Raw genomic sequence first — 19,163 nt, 5'->3', positions numbered from 1 at the left:
GCCTTGGTTGCTTCCGCTATCCCACCCAGGAGGTGCTTCTGATGGAGACCTTACGGTGCCCTCACTCTGCTCCTTGGAAGATCATATCTTCAGTGGGAGAGGGAGACGTTCCCTTTGCATCCCACCAATGCTCACTGGACTCCAGTCCCTGGTTCAGGGTTTGTCACTGCCCATAATTCTTATGATCTTTTAGCAGAGGACCATATTTTACACATTTGATCTGTTTCTAATATGCACCTCTTACTTTTATACTTTATTCTTTGTCATTTTTTATTAGAATAAAGATAAAGATAGTCCTAAGATTATGAAGGTGAAATAGACACCCAAAATTTTATCATCTCTTGGTGGTAGACCTGTGGCATGCAAATTATTTGCTTTTCCTTTAAGACAAAAGCTGTTATGTATGAGTTACAGTTTTCTAAACTAAAACCTCAGCATTCAAGTTTAATTGCGGCATTGACACTGTGGCAAATATGTAGGCACTGGGTTGCAATGTGGGTGCTCATTTCTGCAATGTTCACCATCACTTGAAGTGCTTGAACTCAATATAAACACTGTATGTATACGGGATATCTTGAAAGCCAAGGAAAATGCACACTATTTTTTCTCATTTTTACAACAAGTCAATCCAAATGAGTTGTCAAGGAGCACAAAGCTTGTGTTCTTCTTTGAAGCATTGGCGATCCCTATAATTTTGCTGCACTTTACAAATGCAAAGACCTCCAAGAAAACTTGAGAATTCACAGTTTACACTGTTAATTTTAGACAAAGAGAAATCCCGAGGTGATTTGGAACCGAAAAAAATCAATAAGCAATGTCCAATATGATCTACTAAGCTTTAGCATGCTTTTGAAAGATTAGAAATTCTGTATGGCACCTTAGTCAGGAAATCCTGGTCCCTGTCCATCTGATATGAAAGAAAAAGAACTACAGAAAGTATTTATAAATAGCAAAGATGAAACTACAAATAGAGCAGCCGAGCTCAACATTGCTCCAGCAAGTGGGTTGGAAAGTAGGAGGAAACAATCTATATAATATGAGAAAAGTAAGGGGAGCTGCAGCAAAAAAGGAAAAATGATTAAAATTGTAGAAGAAATAACACAGACCTCTCATTAGGCTCAAGAATGGCATGAACTGTGCCATGGGAAAAACGCACATGTTTATAACATTCTGCAAACCATGTAAAGAAGTTCTACAATCCCCTCAGAATCTCCTAGGGAGTCCTATGGCATATAATAACATCAATATCTTTGAAGTATACTGTAGTGCTTAACTGAGACGTTTGGGGGAAAGATCAGAGGAAAAAAATACCATTGTGTCATTCAGAACAAAATTACTGCCACCAATTATTTGGCTTCAATTGAAGATACTGAGTCTGCTATTAAATCAACACTTGAGTGCTAAACTCAGGTGTGGAGAGTCCCATGTTGCAATGATATTCTGTTGGAGATAAAGCTATTCGTCAAAATTATTTACATGTGAACATCAGTTTAATGTTTTGATGCCTCTAACTTGGCCATTTCGTGTGGTCATAAAAATAATTTGTGTGTAAGTGCTCTCCAAGGACTCTGCTCCAAGGGCTGTAATGCCTTTCATTTTGGCCCACAGCCTCTGGGACATTTCTCTGCTAAGGGCCTCCCCTGGGTTTCAACTGGATCATTTGTATCTCTGGATCATTTGGGTTTCCTTTATGTCGAGGCTGCTCCAGTTCCAACATTGCTGTGTCAGAGATGGAGCTCATGCCAAGGTTACTCAGAGGATTGAGACTTCAACATTTCCAACTGTCGTGCCAAAGAGGGCTACCTTCTGAGGGAACACATTTAAATAAGACTAAACAAACTCTGGAAAAATGTTCAGTCTCATGCATAATTAAAGCATTGTGAGTCAAACCAATAAGAAGATATTACTCTAGAACATTTTTCAAACATAGCATCCATAAGGGCTGGTGAGACTGTCGAGGAGTACAGTTCCTGTTGCATTGAAGATGATTTCGGTAATACACAGAGAGGAGAAAATCCTTTATTCATTTTGGCCAGAAGTTGTATCTTCAGGGAGGGAGAAAGTGTGCATACCAAGTTCTTTCCAGCAGTGTCATTTAGGTGAGTGAAAACAAAAATTTAAATATTCAATGGTAGAAGGTGGTTATAAAGTAGTGCTTAGCCCACATGGACATCATGGTGTACGGTGACTGTGACAGTGCTACCCAACTGGCCCTCCAAGCTAGCTGTTGGATGGTGCAAACATGCAACTCAGTTCTGGCCATTAAGATGAGAGGAAATGTTTTGTTGAGGCATTTTGGAAAAAGAAATCTCTTTTCTAAGAAAGAGAAACTGAAGGGAACCATTCATCTTTTGTGGCCCAGACACCACTGCAGCCATCACAAGATGTACCTGAGGAAAAAATTAGCACAAAGGATCAAAAGTTAGAGATTTGGGAAAACCTGGGCCTTCAGTTACAACACTGTGCTACTAAATCAATTTACAGACCAAACTTCCATACATATGAAATATTAAAGGAACTTATACTTTGTCACTTTGAGTTCATATTTCCTGTACCTGCTTGCAAAAATAAGCCAACAGAGTCAAAATTAATTTGACTTTGCACATGCATTACAGTAGTAAAGACTGATGTAAAACTATAGCAAATATTTGTCAACAACCTTAAATAAAAACCTAACAAAAACCCAAATTATACATAATTTCACTAACCAAAATAATATGAATTTCACAGTATTTGTTATATTGCATAGTATTATCTTCAAAATAGTTGTTCATATTACCAGATATATGTATTCAAAATTGGAAGAAGAAATAAATTATTAAAAATTGAGAAGAGAGAAAAGGGAAAAGAACTGAAAAAAGAAGACAAAACAAATTACTGATTAACTGCCCCTTTCCATAGACCAGCAGAAAACCATAATACAGTTGTCCAAACCAATCTGCTTATGTACATAGATACACCTTTTCCCCCAAGCCTCTCCTTTCCTTTTCCTCAGTAATTCCTTCCTTTTGAACAGATTCATTCCCTTCTCCCAATATCTACTGTACCCTTCATATTTTTTCTTTCAGGTTCTCCCACAAATGAGACAATATGATGTTCACACATGTTAGTTTGATTTAGTTCACTTAAGAGTATAGCTAGGTGGCAAAGGCGGCTACGGCGCAGTCGGCCTGGCCGAGGTCCTCACGGGCCCGGGGCGGGGCTGTGGGCTCTGGATGGCGGTGCCACGGCTGCTGCTGCTAGGAGGAGAGCACCGACTTGGCCCGGCGGAGGCTGCAAGCTGCACGGGTCTCGCAGGAGGGCCACTGAAGTAAGAATCAAGCTCTACAATGACAACTTATTTGGAATTCATCCAACAAAATGAAGAGTGAGATGGAGTCCGGTTCAGTTGGAATGTTTGGCCATCAAGTCGGCTGGAGGCCACCAGAATGGTTGTCCCAGTGGCAGCCCTATTTACACCACTGAAAGAGAGGCCTGATTTACCTCCTATTCAGTACAAACCTGTTCTGTGCTGTAGGACGACCTGCCGTGCAGTTTTGAATCCTTTATGTCAAGTGGATTATCGAGCAAAACTATGGGCTTGCAACTTTTGTTATCAAAGGAATCAGTTTCCACCTACTTATGCTGGGATATCTGAACTGAATCAGCCTGCTGAACTTTTACCTCAGTTTTCTAGCATTGAATATGTAGTTCTGCGTGGCCCTCAGATGTCTTTGATATTCCTCTATGTGGTTGATACTTGCATGGAAGATGAAGATTTACAAGCCCTGAAAGAATCCATGCAGATGTCATTAAGTCTCTTACCACCTACAGCTTTGGTTGGACTGATTACTTTTGGGAGAATGGTGCAGAGGCATTTCCAAAAGTTACGTCTTCAGGGGAACAAAAGACCTGTCTACCAAGCAACTGCAGGAAATGCTGGGGCTTTCTAAAGTGCCAGTTACTCAAGTAATGCGCGGTCCTCAGGTACAGCAGCCACCCCCTTCTAACAGATTCCTGCAGGGAAAGAGACCTTTGCCTTCCTCAGGGGTGGCCCTTTCCATAGCTGTAGGACTACTGGAGTATACTTTTCCCAACACTGGGGCTCGTATCATGATGTTCATTGGTGGTCCTGCTACCCAGGGGCCTGGAATGGTGGTTGGAGATGAACTGAAGACACCTATAAGATCATGGCATGACATTGATAAAGACAATGCTAAATTTGTAAAAAAGGGGAATGAAGCATTTTGAAGCATTGGCTTACCAAGCTGCTACAACTGACCATGTTATTGACATCTATGCCTGTGCGCTAGATCAGACAGGTCTCATGGAAATAAAATGCTGTCCCAACCTTACTGGTGGATACATGGTGATGGGTGATTCTTTCAGTACTTCCTTATTCAAACAAACTTTTCAAAGAGTCTTTACCAAAGATATGCATGGACAATTTAAAATGGGCTTTGGGGGGACATTAGAAATAAAGACCTCAAGGGAGATAAAGATTTCTGGAGTTATTGGACCTTGTGTGTCTCTCAATTCTAAAGGACCCTGCGTGTCTGAAAATGAGATAGGAATAGGTGGCACTTGTCAGTGGAAGATATGTGGACTGAGTCCCACCACAACCCTAGCCATATATTTTGAGGTTGTTAACCAGCATAATGCTCCGATTCCTCAAGGAGGACATGGTACAATCCAATTTGTGACCCAGTACCAGCATTCCAGTGGGCAGAGACGTATCCGAGTGACCACCATTGCTAGGAATTGGGCAGATGCTCAGACTCAAATCCAAAACATCACTGCGTCCTTTGACCAGGAGGCAGCTGCCATTCTTATGACCAGGCTGGCAATATATAGAGCAGAAACAGAGGAAGGGCCAGATGTGCTCAGGTGGCTGGACAGACAGCTCATTCGGCTGTGCCAGAAATTTGGAGAGTATCACAAAGATGATCCAAGCTCCTTCAGATTTTCAGAAACTTTCTCCCTTTATCCACAGTTTATGTTTCATTTAAGATCTCCTTTTTTGCAAGTTTTTAACAACAGTCCTGATGAGAGTTCGTACTACCGGTACCATTTTATGCATCAAGATCTGACCCAGTCTCTAATCATGATTCAGCCTATTCTATATGCGTATTCTTTTAGTGGACCACCAGAGCCGGTTCTCCTCGACAGCAGCAGCATTCTTGCAGATCATATTCTTCTCATGGACACATTCTTCCAGATTCTGATGTATCATGGTGAGACCCCTGCACAGTGGAGGAAGTCGGTGTACCAGGACATGCCAGAGTACGAGAATTTCCGCCACCTCCTTCAGGCCCCGGTGGACGATGCGCAGGAGATCCTGCATTCCAGGTTCCCGATGCCGCGCTACATTGACACGGAGCACGGTGGCAGCCAGGCCCATTTTCTGCTTTCCAAAGTGAACCCTTCTCAGACTCATAATAATATGTATGCCTGGGGACAGGAGTGTGGAGCACCTATTCTCACAGATGATGCTAGTTTGCAAGTATTTATGGATCACCTGAAGAAACTTGCTGTGCCAAGTGCTGCTTGACATGCTCAGCGTGTTTGGACACCTCAGGAGATGAAATAACATCGCAGTTACATTTGTTCTTTTTTCACATTTTTCTTTTCTTTCTTTTTTTCTTTTCTTTTCTGAGACAGGGTTTCATTATGTAGCTCAGGCTGGCCTTAAACTTGCTGGGTAGTCCATGCTGGTCTCAAACTCATGGTCTTCCTGCCTCAGCCTCCTAAGTGCTGGGATTACAGGTGTGCACCATTGTACCCAGTTCCCTTTTCCATGTTTCTATGGAAACCAGTAGATATCGCTCTAGACTTTTCTTGGTATCGGTATGGTTTGAGATGACATTTGCAAAAAAATGTTCACGTTTGTAGATTGAGTTGAAATATAATGAGAGCATTGAGAACAAACCTGTTTTACTTGCCACAGTATTAAAACTGGTTTTAGAAATTTGGAGTCTATATAAGTTATGTTTAAGAATAAAAACTGTCTGCCTTGTACTGCAGATATAACTTATTTGTATATTGCAGACAAATCAAAAGTGGCACTGAATATCTCCTGACCTTTTAAAAACCTATTTAATTTTAGCCAGAAAGGGACAAATCAATAGTAATGATAAATGTGAACATTTTTGCTTATATGTTCAATATTTTTCTACGATTTTTCAACACTTACGTATACCCTTTTCCTGTACTTACTCTGTTAAGATGAATTTTTGTGATTTGCTTAGGGATTATCTGACTTTATAATGGTAATTTTCAAGAAGATAATATCATGTTTTTTGGTTGTTTGGAAAAATTGTTTGAAGATGAAAAAAATATTAGGTGGGTCAGAGCTAATAATCTTACAACTGACAGTAAATGTGAAATTCTACCAAGTCCGCAATGTGTGTAACTAACACAACACTTCAAAAAAGTGATAGACAATATTTGGTAGACAATAAAGTGTTTTGTCAGAGTACAGAAAGAAGGCCTTTCTAGTAAAATGAATACTGTAACTGCTAAACCAAAATTGGTTTTCATTACAAGGTTTTGATGTCTCCCCTTTTTCTGAGCTAAATTTTATGTTATATCCTTCAGTATTTTAACACTACACTGGGAGCTTACACAATTACTTTTATTCCCCCTGCTTCCTTTTTATGAAATTTATTAAGTTGTGGTTCTTACTGAAACAGTATTATGTAGTGTTTGTTTAATTGTGTCATGTGGTGATACTATTTTATTTTGATTTATTCATTGGTGTCATTCATTTTTACATTTAAGGTTTACTTATAGCAAATATGTTTACATTGCTAAAGCCAGATATGATTTGACTATGAAATTTGCATATCAAGTGCTGAACTAAGAGGTGGTGCTCTGGTACATGCTTAGAGAGACAGTTTTGACAATTGTATTCCAATGAACACAATCACAGGATGCTGAAACAAACTTGTAATTGTTTATATTATATTCAGTTAGCTTAACTTTGTTCCATTTATTTGAATTGAATTGTGCTAGGCCAAAATATCAATAAAATGTGCTTTTCTCTGAATAAAAAGAGTATAGCTAGTTGTAACTATTTACAAATGAAAACTTCAAATGTATCCCTTTTATAGCTGAATAATACTCCATTGTGTAAAAAATAACACATATTGCTTATCCATTCCTCAATTGATGGGCATATGAGTTGCTTCCCAGACCTAGCTATGACTAATTGTGCTTCTGTAAACATGGGTGCACATATATCATTGTGATATGGTGTTTTCAGTTCTTCTGGAAAAATATTCAGGAGAGGAATGGTGGGCTTGAATGGGACCACCAATCCTAGCTTTTTGAGGAATCTCCACACTGATTTCCATAGTGCTTGTACCAGTCTGCACTCTCACCAATAGTGGGAAAGTTTCCTTTTTCCCCATTGCCCCTCCAGTGTTTGTCACTGGTTGCCTTATTGATCATAGCCCTTTTTTCTGGGGTGAGATGGACATTCAGTGTTGTTTTAATTTGCATTTCTCTAATGACCAATAATGTTGAACATGTTTTCATATATCTATTTGCTCTTTGTATGTCTTCCTCTGAGAAGTGTATGTTCATCTCAGATGCCCATTTTTGGATTAGGTCTTTAAATTTTGGGATTCTAGGGGTTTTTAAAAATTCTTTATATGTTCTATATAGAAGGCCTTTGTCAAAGAGAAAGTTGGCTGTAATTTTTCCCAGTTTGTGGACTTTTTTATTCTATTGATAATTTCTTTTGATGTGCAGAAACTTTTCAAAAAGATGAAATCCCAGGTTTTTGTTCTTTGAAGTATTTCCTATGCAATATGATTTTTGATCATGAACTCTCTGTGTACCTCTATGCCTATAAAATTTGCCCCTACATTTTTCTACAGGGGATTTAGTGTTTCTGTTTTAATGTTTAAACCTTTGATACATTTTGACTGTCATTTAGGGCATGGAATCACCATGGATCTAATTTTAGCCTTTGGCATGTGGAAATTCAGTTTTTCCAGAACCATTTATTAAAGAGGCTCTCTTTCTTCCTGGGAACATGTTTGGCCCCTTTATCAAAGTTAGGGCAGCTGCATTTGTTTGTAGTTGTGTCTGCATCTTCTAATCTGTTCTACTGATTCTCAAGTCTGCCATTAGGCTAGCACAATGCTGATTTTCTCAAAGTAGTTTTTTTTTTTTAATTTTATTTATTTGTGTGTGTGTGTGTGTGTGTGTGTGTGTGTGTCCAGCTCAGCCCACCAGGGGGCGGGGCTGGCTGGCATGTGGTGCTGGGGATTGAACCTTGGTCCCTTGTGCTTTGTTAAGCTTGTTCTAAGTAGGTACTTTAGACCACTGAACCGTCTCACCAGCCCTCTCAAAGTAGTTTTATAGTATAATTTCAGGTCATGGATTGTGATGCCTCCTACCTCTGCTCTTTTTCCCAGGATTGTTTTTGATATGCTGGGTCTCTTCCAATCATAAATGAATTTGAGGAATATTTTCTCTAGCTCTGTGAGGTATACTAATGGTATTTTAATCAGGATTACATTGAATCTGTATAGCAATTTTGGAGTATGGCCATTGTCACAGTGCTGGTTCTTCCTATCCAGGGATAAGGAATATCTTTCCATTTTCTGAAATCCTCTTTAATCTCTTTTTTCAGTGTATGTCTCAGTTACTCTTCTCTAGTTGCTGGGACAAATACCTGACACTTAAAATAAAGGAAGGAAAGGTATATTTAACTTATAGTTACTGGAGGTTTCAGTACCTACTCAGATACTCATATGGCTCCAAGCACAAAGCGGCATATGGCAGAAAGCAATCTTTCATGATGGTGGCAAAGAGCAGAGGGCAAAGGGGAGTGGCAGCAGCTCAGGCAGCTCAGCCTCTCTTCCCTCCTTACATTGTAATGCAAACTACCTGCCATAGGGCAGGTGCAACATCCCCACCCACAATAATAAATCACAAACTCCATAATCCACCCCATGACTACCATAACAGCATACTCTAATTTTCACTGTATAAATGTTTACTTCCTTTGTGAGATTGATACCTAAGTATTTCAATTATTAGGATGTTATTGTAAAAGGCATGGCTTCCCTAATTTCTCCCGCAGTGCATTCATTGTTTGTGCACAAAAATGCTAATGATTTTTGAGTGCTGACTTTGTATCCTGCTACACTACTGAATTTGGTTATTAAAATTCCAAGTCACTTGGTTGAGTTTTTGGGGGTTTGTATGTATGGTATCATATCATTTGCAAATAATGATCATTTCACTTCTTCTTTTCCAATCATTATTCATATTATTTCTCTCTCTTGTCTAATTGTTCTGGCTGATGTTTCCAGAATAGGAGTGGAGACAGTGGACATCTTTGTGTTCCTCCTGATTTTAAAGTGAAGGCTTTCAGTTTTTTGCCCATTGAATATGATGTTGGCTGTTAGTTTCTCATGAATGACTTTTATCAGTTTGAGATATAGGCCATCTGTTCCAATTTTCTGGGGATTTTATCATGAGTGATTATTGGACTTTGTCAAAAGCCTTTTCTGTATCCATTGAGATGATTATGCTGTTTTTGTCTTTGCCTCTGTTGATGTGGTATATTACATTTATTGATTTGCATATGTTGAACCATCCCTGCATTCTTGGGATAATTCTACTTGATTGTGACATTCAATCTTATTAGTGATTTGCTGCATTCTGTTTGTTAGTATTTTGTTAGGATTTTTGAACCTATGTTTATTAAGGAGATTTGCCTGTAGTTCTTTTTTGGTTGGATCCTTCTCTGGATTTGATATCAGAATAACTTTTGCCTACAGGAATGAGTTTGGGAGAATTTCTTCCCTTTCAATTTCATTGAAAAGTAAGGGAAAGGCTAGCTTTAAATTTCTAAATTTCTTGTCAAAATGAGCTATAAATCCATTGGGACCTAGACTTTTATTTGTTGGTAGTTTTTTTAAAATTACATTTCAAATTTTGTTTCCTGTTATTACATTATTCAGAGTTTGTATATCTTCTTGACTCAGCTTTGGCATTTCATACATATTTAGGAAGCTGTCCCTATCCTCTATATTTTCTGTCCTATGAGAATAAAGATCTTGGATGTATTGATGATCTTCTGAATTTCTATAGAGTCTGTAGTTTCCATGCCCTTTTCATTCCTTATTTCATGAATTTGGGTTTTTCTTTCTTTTTTAAATATGTTGGCTAGAAGTTTATCAGTTTTAATTATCCCTTCAAAGAATCAACACTTTGATTCATTGATTCTTTGTCTTTTTCATCTCCATTGTATCAATTTCTTCTCTAACATTTACAATTTCCTCTCTTCTTCGGGCTTTGGGCTTGACTTGCTCTTTTTTTCTATGAGTTATAAATGCAGCAAAATATCATTTATTTGGGCTTAATGTATTTTTCTATTGTGTGAATTTACTGCTCTACATTTCCTTCTTAAGACAGCTTTCATTGTATCCCACAGGTTCCAGTAAATTGTATTTGCATTTTTTTCCAATTTAAATGCTGTTTAATTTCTTTTTGAATTTCATCTGTCACCCACTGTTTGTTTGTTATTTAATTTCCATGTGTTTATGGAGTATTTATTGTATCTTATGTCAATAATTTCCAGTTTCATTGCACTATGATCAGATAGTATACATGGGATAATTTCAATTCCTTTGCATTTACTTAAGCATGTTCTGTGTATTAGTATGTGATCGCTTTTGGAGAATGTCCCATGTACAGCTGAGAAGAATGTATATTCTGTCATTACTGGGTGAAAGATTCTGTAAAAGTGTATTAAGTCCATTTCTTTACAAGTTTGGTTTAGTTCTCTTACTTCTTTGCTGATTTTTTTTTTTGCCTAGTTGATCTATCTCTTCATGACAGCAGAGTATTAAAGTCCCCCATTACAATTGTATCATGGCTCATTTGATTTTTCATGTCTGTTAAAATTTGTCTTATGTAAGTGGGTGCTTCTACATTGGGTGAATATATATTGCTAATTGTTATCTCTTCCTCTTGCAGTTTTCAACTAACAAATATATAGTGATCTTTATCTCTTTGAATCATTTGTGGTTTGAAGTTCATATTGTCAGCAACCAGAATAGCTACCCCTGCTTTTTACTGGTTCCTGTTGCATGGAGTATTGTTTCCCATCCTTTGACTTAGTTTGTGAATTTTCTTTTGAGCTAAATGTGTTTCTTCTATACAGCATATTGTTGAACTTTGTTTCTTCATTTACTCTACCATTTTGTTTCTTTTGACTGGTGAATTGAGGCCGTTTACATTGATACCAGATTAACTTTGTCATGTTACTATTCTGCTATAGATTCCTTACTTTATCCATCTTTTTAATTACTCTGTTTGGTAATTCCTTTCTAATGTTTTTGAAGCTGTGGTTGTTCTGTCTCTTTCTAGAATATCTGTCAGTACTCTTTGTAGCATTGGTTTGGTGGCCATGAATTTCTTCAGTTGCTTTTTGTCATGCAAGCATCTTATCTTGTCATTGAATTTGATAGTTTTTCAGGATACATTAACCTGGGTTGCAAGCTATTTTCTTTCAAGATCTGAAGTACTTTATTCTGAGCTCTTCTTGATTTGATAACTTGGGTTTTTGTTGGGTTGCTTTGTTTTGTTTTGTGTTTGATTTGATGATTTGTGTTGAGAAATCTGCATTGATTCTGATGGGCTGTTGATTGTAGTTGATCTGTTTCTTCTCTCTAACAGCTTTTAATATTCTATTATTTTGCTCAGTTTTGGAATCTTAATTGTTGTGTGTCTAGGTGTAGATTTATTTTAATTATTGCCATTTGGAGTTCTATATGCCTCACAAGTGTGTGTCAGATTATTTTCTCATGTTTGAGAAATTTTATGCAATTGCTTCTGCAAATAATCATTTTGTGTCATTTACACCAACTCTTGCTATTTCATTGACACCTATTAATCTTATATTGTTTTTCTTTGTGTTGTCTTATAACTGTTGAGTTGTTATTTCCCAGTTCCTTTTTAGTTTTAAGAGATCTTTCCTTTCACCTTCATTTGCTACACTGCTGTTTTCAATGTCTGAAAGACTATCTTTCAGTTTCACTCAAGCAGTTTTGCCAGCTTTTGATGGAATTCTTTATTTTCCAGATATGTTTGAATCTCTTTCATGCATACTAATTCTTTCCTGTATTGTTCATTCAACATTTCCATTATTTTTGTATTCTCCTCTATTATTTTATCTACGTTTTCTTTAGCTGTGCTAAGCAATTCTTTCATGACTGCCATTTCTTTCTTGACCTGAGTGATTACTTCTAATCATATTTCTTCTATAGCCTGATGGACTTCTTTCTTTATGTTTATTGCTATCATTTCAGAAATTTCAGGTGTGTAAGTTCCATATTTTTCTATATCCTTGTGTCTTGGACTTGCTCTGAGTGGGCTGGAGGACGGAGACTGCCTTTAATATCTGCATTTTCATATTCTGTTAAAGCTCCCAATGATCACCTGGCTCAGCAGTGATGGGAACATGGTGGAATGTAGGTCAGTGAGGTTCCAGCTACAGTGCAGGGGTGGCAGGGTGGGACTCACCAACACTCTCACTACTGGTGTGGGTAACTCATTGGTGCTCAGCAAAGCATCGGTGCAGGTGGTGGCCATGGGCCTGATTCATCAGGATTCTGAGGCTGCCAGCACCTTTCTAAGTTTTCAGATGGTTGGGCTGTGTGTCAGGACAGCTGCTGCACCTATGCATGGGAGCCCACAGCTCAATCACCAGAATCCGTGGACCACCTAGAGTCTACTTAAGTTCTTAAATGGTGGTACTAGGTGCCAGTGAAAGTCCACATCTTATAATATTAACAAAATATAACAGTTAAAAAATTAAGAGTGAATTATAAAATATTTACTTTAAATTGACATTTAAGTATTGCTTTGTAAATTTTCTTCACATCATTTCTCAAAATAATGAATTCTTGGATGTCCAGGGACATGTTTCCTTATCCCAATTTCAAGTACAGTGATTAAGATATTTTTAGTTTTCCCCGAGTCAGAATGAATTAGCTTCTGTGGCAGTAACAAACAATCCCCACACCTCAATGTCCTAAAACAACAAATACTTATTTCTTGTTCAAGCCACTGGCACGTTGGAATTAGGTGAAGTAAAGTGTTCAACAGTCACCCTGGGAATCAGATTGCTGGACTGTCCCATTCCACTGACTGTCATGAAACAGAGGAAAGAAAAGAAAAACATACACATAGCATCCTGGACTTTAATGTTTTGCCTTTGCTACTTCCACTTGCATTATATTAGACTATATAGGGCATAGGGCCACTCCATAGCTTCAAGGAAGAAGGAATGTAATTCTCCCACGTGCCAGGAGCCAGAGATACGTCATAAACTCACATAATAACTACAGATTCCAAGTGCCTAGAGAATGCATACCACAATTATTTGTTCCTGAGGCAGACTTTTCTTTAAATAGCCAAGAGGTAAGATAACACCTGCATGTAGTAAAATTCATATTGAGACACAAAACAGCTCTGTGTGCTCCAAATACATGTTCAGTTTCACACAGCAAACTGATTCAGTAATATTCATATCACTTCTCAAGACACGTGATCACATCTTAGATCATATAAATGTAATATCACTTTAAAGTGCTACTATGAAAGGCCAGTAAACAGAAAGTAATATATTACTTCCTTCTAAAATCTGCACTCACCACCAAAAGCAACTAAACTAACCACGACTCTCTCTCATAGAAAACACTTACGTTTTTTCTACACTACCTATTTTTTTACTTGAGCTTTGGATGTTTTTTATTCTAACAATTCTGGTTTCTCACAGGGCTGTCCTGCTACAATGCTGTATATGATTAGATTTCTAAATTTCTGTGTAAAAATATGTAATTGTTTATTCATATTTTTTAAAATAATTTTTATGTTTTTAAATTTTTTTCTTCATATTCTGTAGGGACTTAAAGTTCAATATATCAATACTTGATGGAAAATACCTGTTCCATGTTATGCCCAAGATGTTTGATATTCAGACACATAGTTAGGTTAAACCCAACTGCATATGTTGTAGGGTAATAATAGTAAGCTTCTCTTCTAGAGGGTTAACAACCTAAGTCTGCAGACCAAAAAGTAGAGAAAAAGAAGGGATGCAAAGACAGCCAACATTTTGGCCCTAGCCTTTCAAGTTCAGTGAAGACTCGGGACATAGAGGATCATGTAACTCAGCTGTGTCCCAAATTTTCTGATCAAGGAGATTATGGGGCCACAGAGGAAATTGATCAATGATGTAGAGTATGCCTAAGGAGAGTCACATGGAGAGAAAACATTCTCTCAGGCTTTCACAGAGAGCAAATTGGTCAAGCAATGGCCATGACTCATCCACATGGCTGACACTGACAAAGGATCTACAAACTGAGGTACAGGGTTTCAAGATAAATCCTGAGGGGACTTGACTGACCTTATCAGATACAAAAGTTACATTCCTTGTTATATATGACTTTCTTTATCTTGGTCTTAACCATCCAGCAGAAAGGTACAGAAAACAAGGTATAAGGGGTGAAGCCATGTTGGTATGCTGGGCTGTAAAGGGCTCAGGTCAATAATTTCTGACATTTCAAGTCCTGCGGATGACCCACTACTATTATGAACTACTGGACTATATTACAATATTTTGCTGAATTCACACACCTACAATATTTAAATGACAGTGGAATATCTATCTCTGACAAAACTAAACAGAAAAAGGGGATACAAAGGAATAGCAACTTAAGAAGGTGGGCAGACATTGGTCTACCATTTATATGTTTTTCTGCAATTGTTTTCCTTTTACTCAACTTTCCTTTCCCTGAGCAGAAGAACCAAGAACTGTTTGTAACAACCAGAAATCTTCACATAAACTAATGTTTAAATAAACATTTTTTAAAAAATTGCTCCCTAAAGCATTCAATGATAGTTCTGGTTTCAGCCAAGGCTTCACCCAGAAGCTGAGAAGATGGAATCAGATTTTCTGTTCTCCTTTGTCTCCCTGCCCCCCTTTCTCATGACTGGTTAGGTGTTTGGCAGCTTCTCCACCATGAGTGCAGGATGGATGCCAGGAGTTCTGAGCTCAGACAGTCCTCAGCGGTCTCACCAAAGCCCTGAGTTCCACATACTGTCTGAGTCATATGCCTCTCCAGCCGGTTAGCCAATGACTGGCTTGGAGAATTGGATGTGCGGACGAGAGGAGGCGAGTTAAGCTCACCTCTCAGGGTGAGGGCAAGTGATGGTCAAATCTACCCGGATGGTGGTGGTAGTGTGTGTGTGGTGGGCAGGAAATGCTTTCTCAGAGGACACTCAGGGCACACTACTTTGGAACAGAATACCATGAAAGAGTGCCAGTCACCAGGCTGGAGGCTCTGCTCTGTAGTTCTGTGAGTCCAGTCGGTTTTCAAATGTTGCCCAGCAGTGCAGCCTGACTGACTTTGGATTGTTCAAATTGCTCCTTGGAAGCATGCTAGAACCGGATGTCACAGCAACAGGGAGAAAACCAGAAGGAGCTTTACAGAAGATAAACCAGTGGGCCTTTGTATTTATTTAGGTCCCACAGGAATCTGTGGAGAACAAAAGGGCCTGGACCTTAGCAGGACTTTCTCTTTTATCTTCCCATCTTGCTTCACAAAAGGTGGGGGCCCAATGAATCCAAATCTACCGAGGGAAAGGGACAAGCCCTCTAAAAAGACTTTATAAAGAGCTGAGCTGAGCACATACCCTTCTTCAGGAGAAAAATACTCACTTCCACCAACCTCCACAAGGTATAAAAAGAAAGATCATGATTTCAAATGGATTTAAAACTCCTGCATTATCCCACAATAATCCTGGGACAGAAATTACTTCATTCCTCTTGTAAATAAATAACCAGTTTGGAGGGAGGTAGAGCCACTTCTGCAAACTCACAAACTTCTTAATTTTTTCTTAGAGGAGAGTGAGAACCGGTTGAGGCTTGGAGAGGCCAGTGCCAACACCACTTCCCGTCAAGAGCGAGGCTTCTGCGCTCTTCTGCGCTGCCACCTAGTGGAACTAGAAGGTAATGCACGATGCTTGGAAACTCCCAGGAAAGGAAGACTTCCGGCTTTGCAGTTTTCAAAGAGCAAAATAAAAAACAGACAGTAGGGTATAGGGAGATAGATCTTCAGCAAATAGGAAGGGAACTAAAAGATGAATGGATAAAGAGAGGAAGGGAGAGGGAAAGGGGATGTAAAAAGAAGTAGGATGTGTGACTTACAAGGAAACTACCCACAAGGAATTGATGATATACCACAAACAGGAACTTACGAAACAGAAAATGTGAATCAGAAGAGACTGCAGTCCACACTGCAGTGAAGTAGCCACCAATATCCACCGGCTTCAAGCAGATCCCTTCTTATAACTTCCACTCTGTAGTTCTGTTGGTCCAACCAACCTCCCAGGCTGAGCCTGGAGAAACATGGCAGGTGGACAGCAGGTCTCCTGAGGACATGGCCTTTGCCGTGGCTCCAGTGCCAGCAGCAGAGGTCCATCTCATGTGGACCGGGACTTCGTCACTCTTCAATACACTTCATTTCGAGACATAGTGGAGAAACACCAGTGGATACTCGACAGGCAAACATGATCCTGTGCAGGATGCACAAAGATGTGCCACAAATTACTGATACTTTCCACTGTATTTCCCCATCCCAACGACAACAGGACACCAGCGCTGCTACGGGCATGGTGCTGGTCAACCTGCTTCTCGGTTCTGACTCTGTTCAGGTGGAGTCTGTCTCCGGCACTGCGCCGCTCTGGTGAAGAATGACAAGGACAGATTGACTCATATGTACAGCTCTTAGCACCATCCAGCTGGCCCGTGCCATCTTGCCGCCATAGATCAGTCTCCTCACTAGCTGTGCTAGCCAGACAGGGGCAAGAACAGAGCGTGGAGGCTGATCCTTTAGCATATCGTGCAAAAAGATGAACAGATAATGAGAAGACTAAAATCTGTGATGATGAGCATCAGGAACAGTCTCGAGTTACACTTTCCTTGTTAAACAAAAATGTTCTCTCTCTTACTTAAATAATTTCATGATGGCAGCTTTGAAATAAAAAACATTAAAAAAGAAAGGCTGTGAATGTCCCATAATGCTGCCAGAGACTGTGTGCTATCCATTGTTTTAGGAAATAGCTGACACTTAAAAAGATCCACGTGATTTATGAATCAAAATCATTTTTCCCCAGAGAGCAATCCAGAAAATGAAGCATTCAAACCACCAAACTGTCAAAAGACCTGTTGAGCTTAAAAATTCTATCCAAGAAAATAACTCCCTAGATTCCTTGAATGGCCATGCAGCTCCTCTAAGCTCAAAGGAAAGGTGCTCTCAAAGCACAAAATGTTATTAATAACCTTTGTGTCCAGCCATCGCCTTCCTGTACACTTCTAGGCAAGCATCTCCCTAGTTCTACTTTGTTACTTGATTTCATTGTATATTTTTCAGACATCTGCAGCCAGGCTTTCTGCAACAACAGTGGACTCAGCCCAGAGATGAAACCACACAGGAAGGGTAATGCAGAGCAGAATTCTTTGCTTTTCTTTCTTTCTTTCTTTTTTGTTATCCCAGAATTCTTAAAACCTGATGAACTCTTTAAAGAAGTTGGAAGAACTGCAAGCACCATTTCTCCACTAAGCATTGCCAGGAAGCTGCAGTACTGAGTTGTTCCTTGAATACAATAGAATCAGCATACAATGGAATAATCTCTCTGGAATAGGAGCATATTTATTATGCTGTCTGGTTATAGAAAATCCTATCAATGCTCTCTGGCTGATCCCTTGGAGTGGCTGATTTGTGTTTGTGGTCACCCTCCTTACCCAGCCCCTTTCACATTTGTTCCAGAGCTGCTTGCAGACACCCACTTTGACTGAAAATCAAAGAGTCTGGGAATTTATCCTCTTCCACCTCAGAGAGTCCTTCATCATGATAAACTACTGTGAACCTAAATACCCTAGCTCCCTTACCCTTGATGAAAACCACTGTGAGTGGGACCTCATGGTGTCTTTCCATCTTCCCTGCAGGTCTGAGCAAATATATTAGGTACCTTCAAAAGACAGGGCCCAATTTCCTTCTCCTTGAATATAGACCAGACTTAAGGATTGAGGAGCAGCAGAAGAGAAAGTGTTGCTATCTGACTTCGGAGGCTGGGTTATGTGAAGAGTAGCTTCTGTGTGGTGTTGTCTCTCTCTCAAACTCTGCATCCTGTGGGACAGCAAAAGCCCCAGCATGAGAACACTCAAGCAGCTGGAAGAGAGGCCTGAAGGTGGACAGAACAGAGCCTCCTGCCAACAGCCAGCATATCTCAGCAGCCATGTAAGCAAGTGGCTTGGAAGTGGACTCTTCAGTCCTAGTGAAGTCTCCAGATGACCACAGCTCCAGATGACGTCATAACTAAAGCCTCCAGCAGCCTCAGGTTGAGCTGCCCAAGTAAGGTATTCATGAAACTCTGATCCACTCAAACCCAGAAACACAGTACTCTTATTGTTGTTTTAAGCCACCAAGTTTGTACAATCTGTTGCCCAAACGATAGAACCAATATTGACCTATAACTAATACCATGGATCACAGTGGGCTTTTGCTCAACATTGTACCTTTTCTTCTGTTCCCTTCATAACTTTGCTTTCCCACTTATTCCTCCAGTAACCTCCTTGCACAATATTCCTTTTCTCAGAACTGGGTTCCTTTCTAGGACATGGTTAAACTTCCTCATAAAATAACGCTAATTCAGGGCACTTCTCCTGGCTGCAGCTCTACACGTCCTATTTTACTCTCATCCAATAACTGCTATCGTCTATCCTTTCCTTCATCCACCCTCAGATGATTGCCTGAATTTTTAGCTCATGAGCTATAGGAGAGCAGGAAGCTGATAGCATGAAACCTAGGAGAGGAGAAAGAGCCTTACCTGCTGCTGTCATCTAAATGGACCCTCCAAAACTCATTACAATTGTAACTATATTTAGAAGTGGGACCTGGAAGAGCAGAATTAGGTCATGAGGGAAGAATCCTTGTAAATGGAGTAGTGCCTGTGCTTATGTGGGAGAAGGTTTGGTATAAAACCACTCACTCTTTCTCTGTCTCTCTGTCTCTCTGTCTCTCTGTCTCTCTGTCTCTCTGTCTCTCTGTCTCTGTCTCTCTCTGTCACTCTGTCTCTCTCTCTCTCTCTCTCTC

At 39.4% G+C, this 19,163-nt stretch overlaps 1 protein-coding gene across 1 annotated transcript; it reads left to right on the top strand.

Annotated features, from left to right (window-relative positions):
* The first annotated feature begins 3,150 nt into the window (after nt 1-3,150).
* On the top strand, nt 3,151-5,656 carry LOC101564672 (protein transport protein Sec23A-like). Its single transcript, XM_012514033.2, is given in 3 exon segments — nt 3,151-3,844; nt 3,846-4,218; nt 4,220-5,656. Coding segments are annotated over 3 exon segments (2,100 nt in total). The 5' UTR covers nt 3,151-3,428; the 3' UTR covers nt 5,531-5,656.
* The last annotated feature ends 13,507 nt before the right edge of the window (nt 5,657-19,163 follow it).

The sequence above is a fragment of the Octodon degus genome, unplaced genomic scaffold (genome assembly GCF_000260255.1).
Source record: "Octodon degus isolate 3935 unplaced genomic scaffold, OctDeg1.0 scaffold00022, whole genome shotgun sequence".
In the NCBI taxonomy this organism is placed as follows: Eukaryota; Metazoa; Chordata; class Mammalia; order Rodentia; family Octodontidae; genus Octodon; species Octodon degus.
Note: the sequence above shows the minus strand (reverse complement) of the source record. Positions and strands in the feature narration are given on the sequence as shown.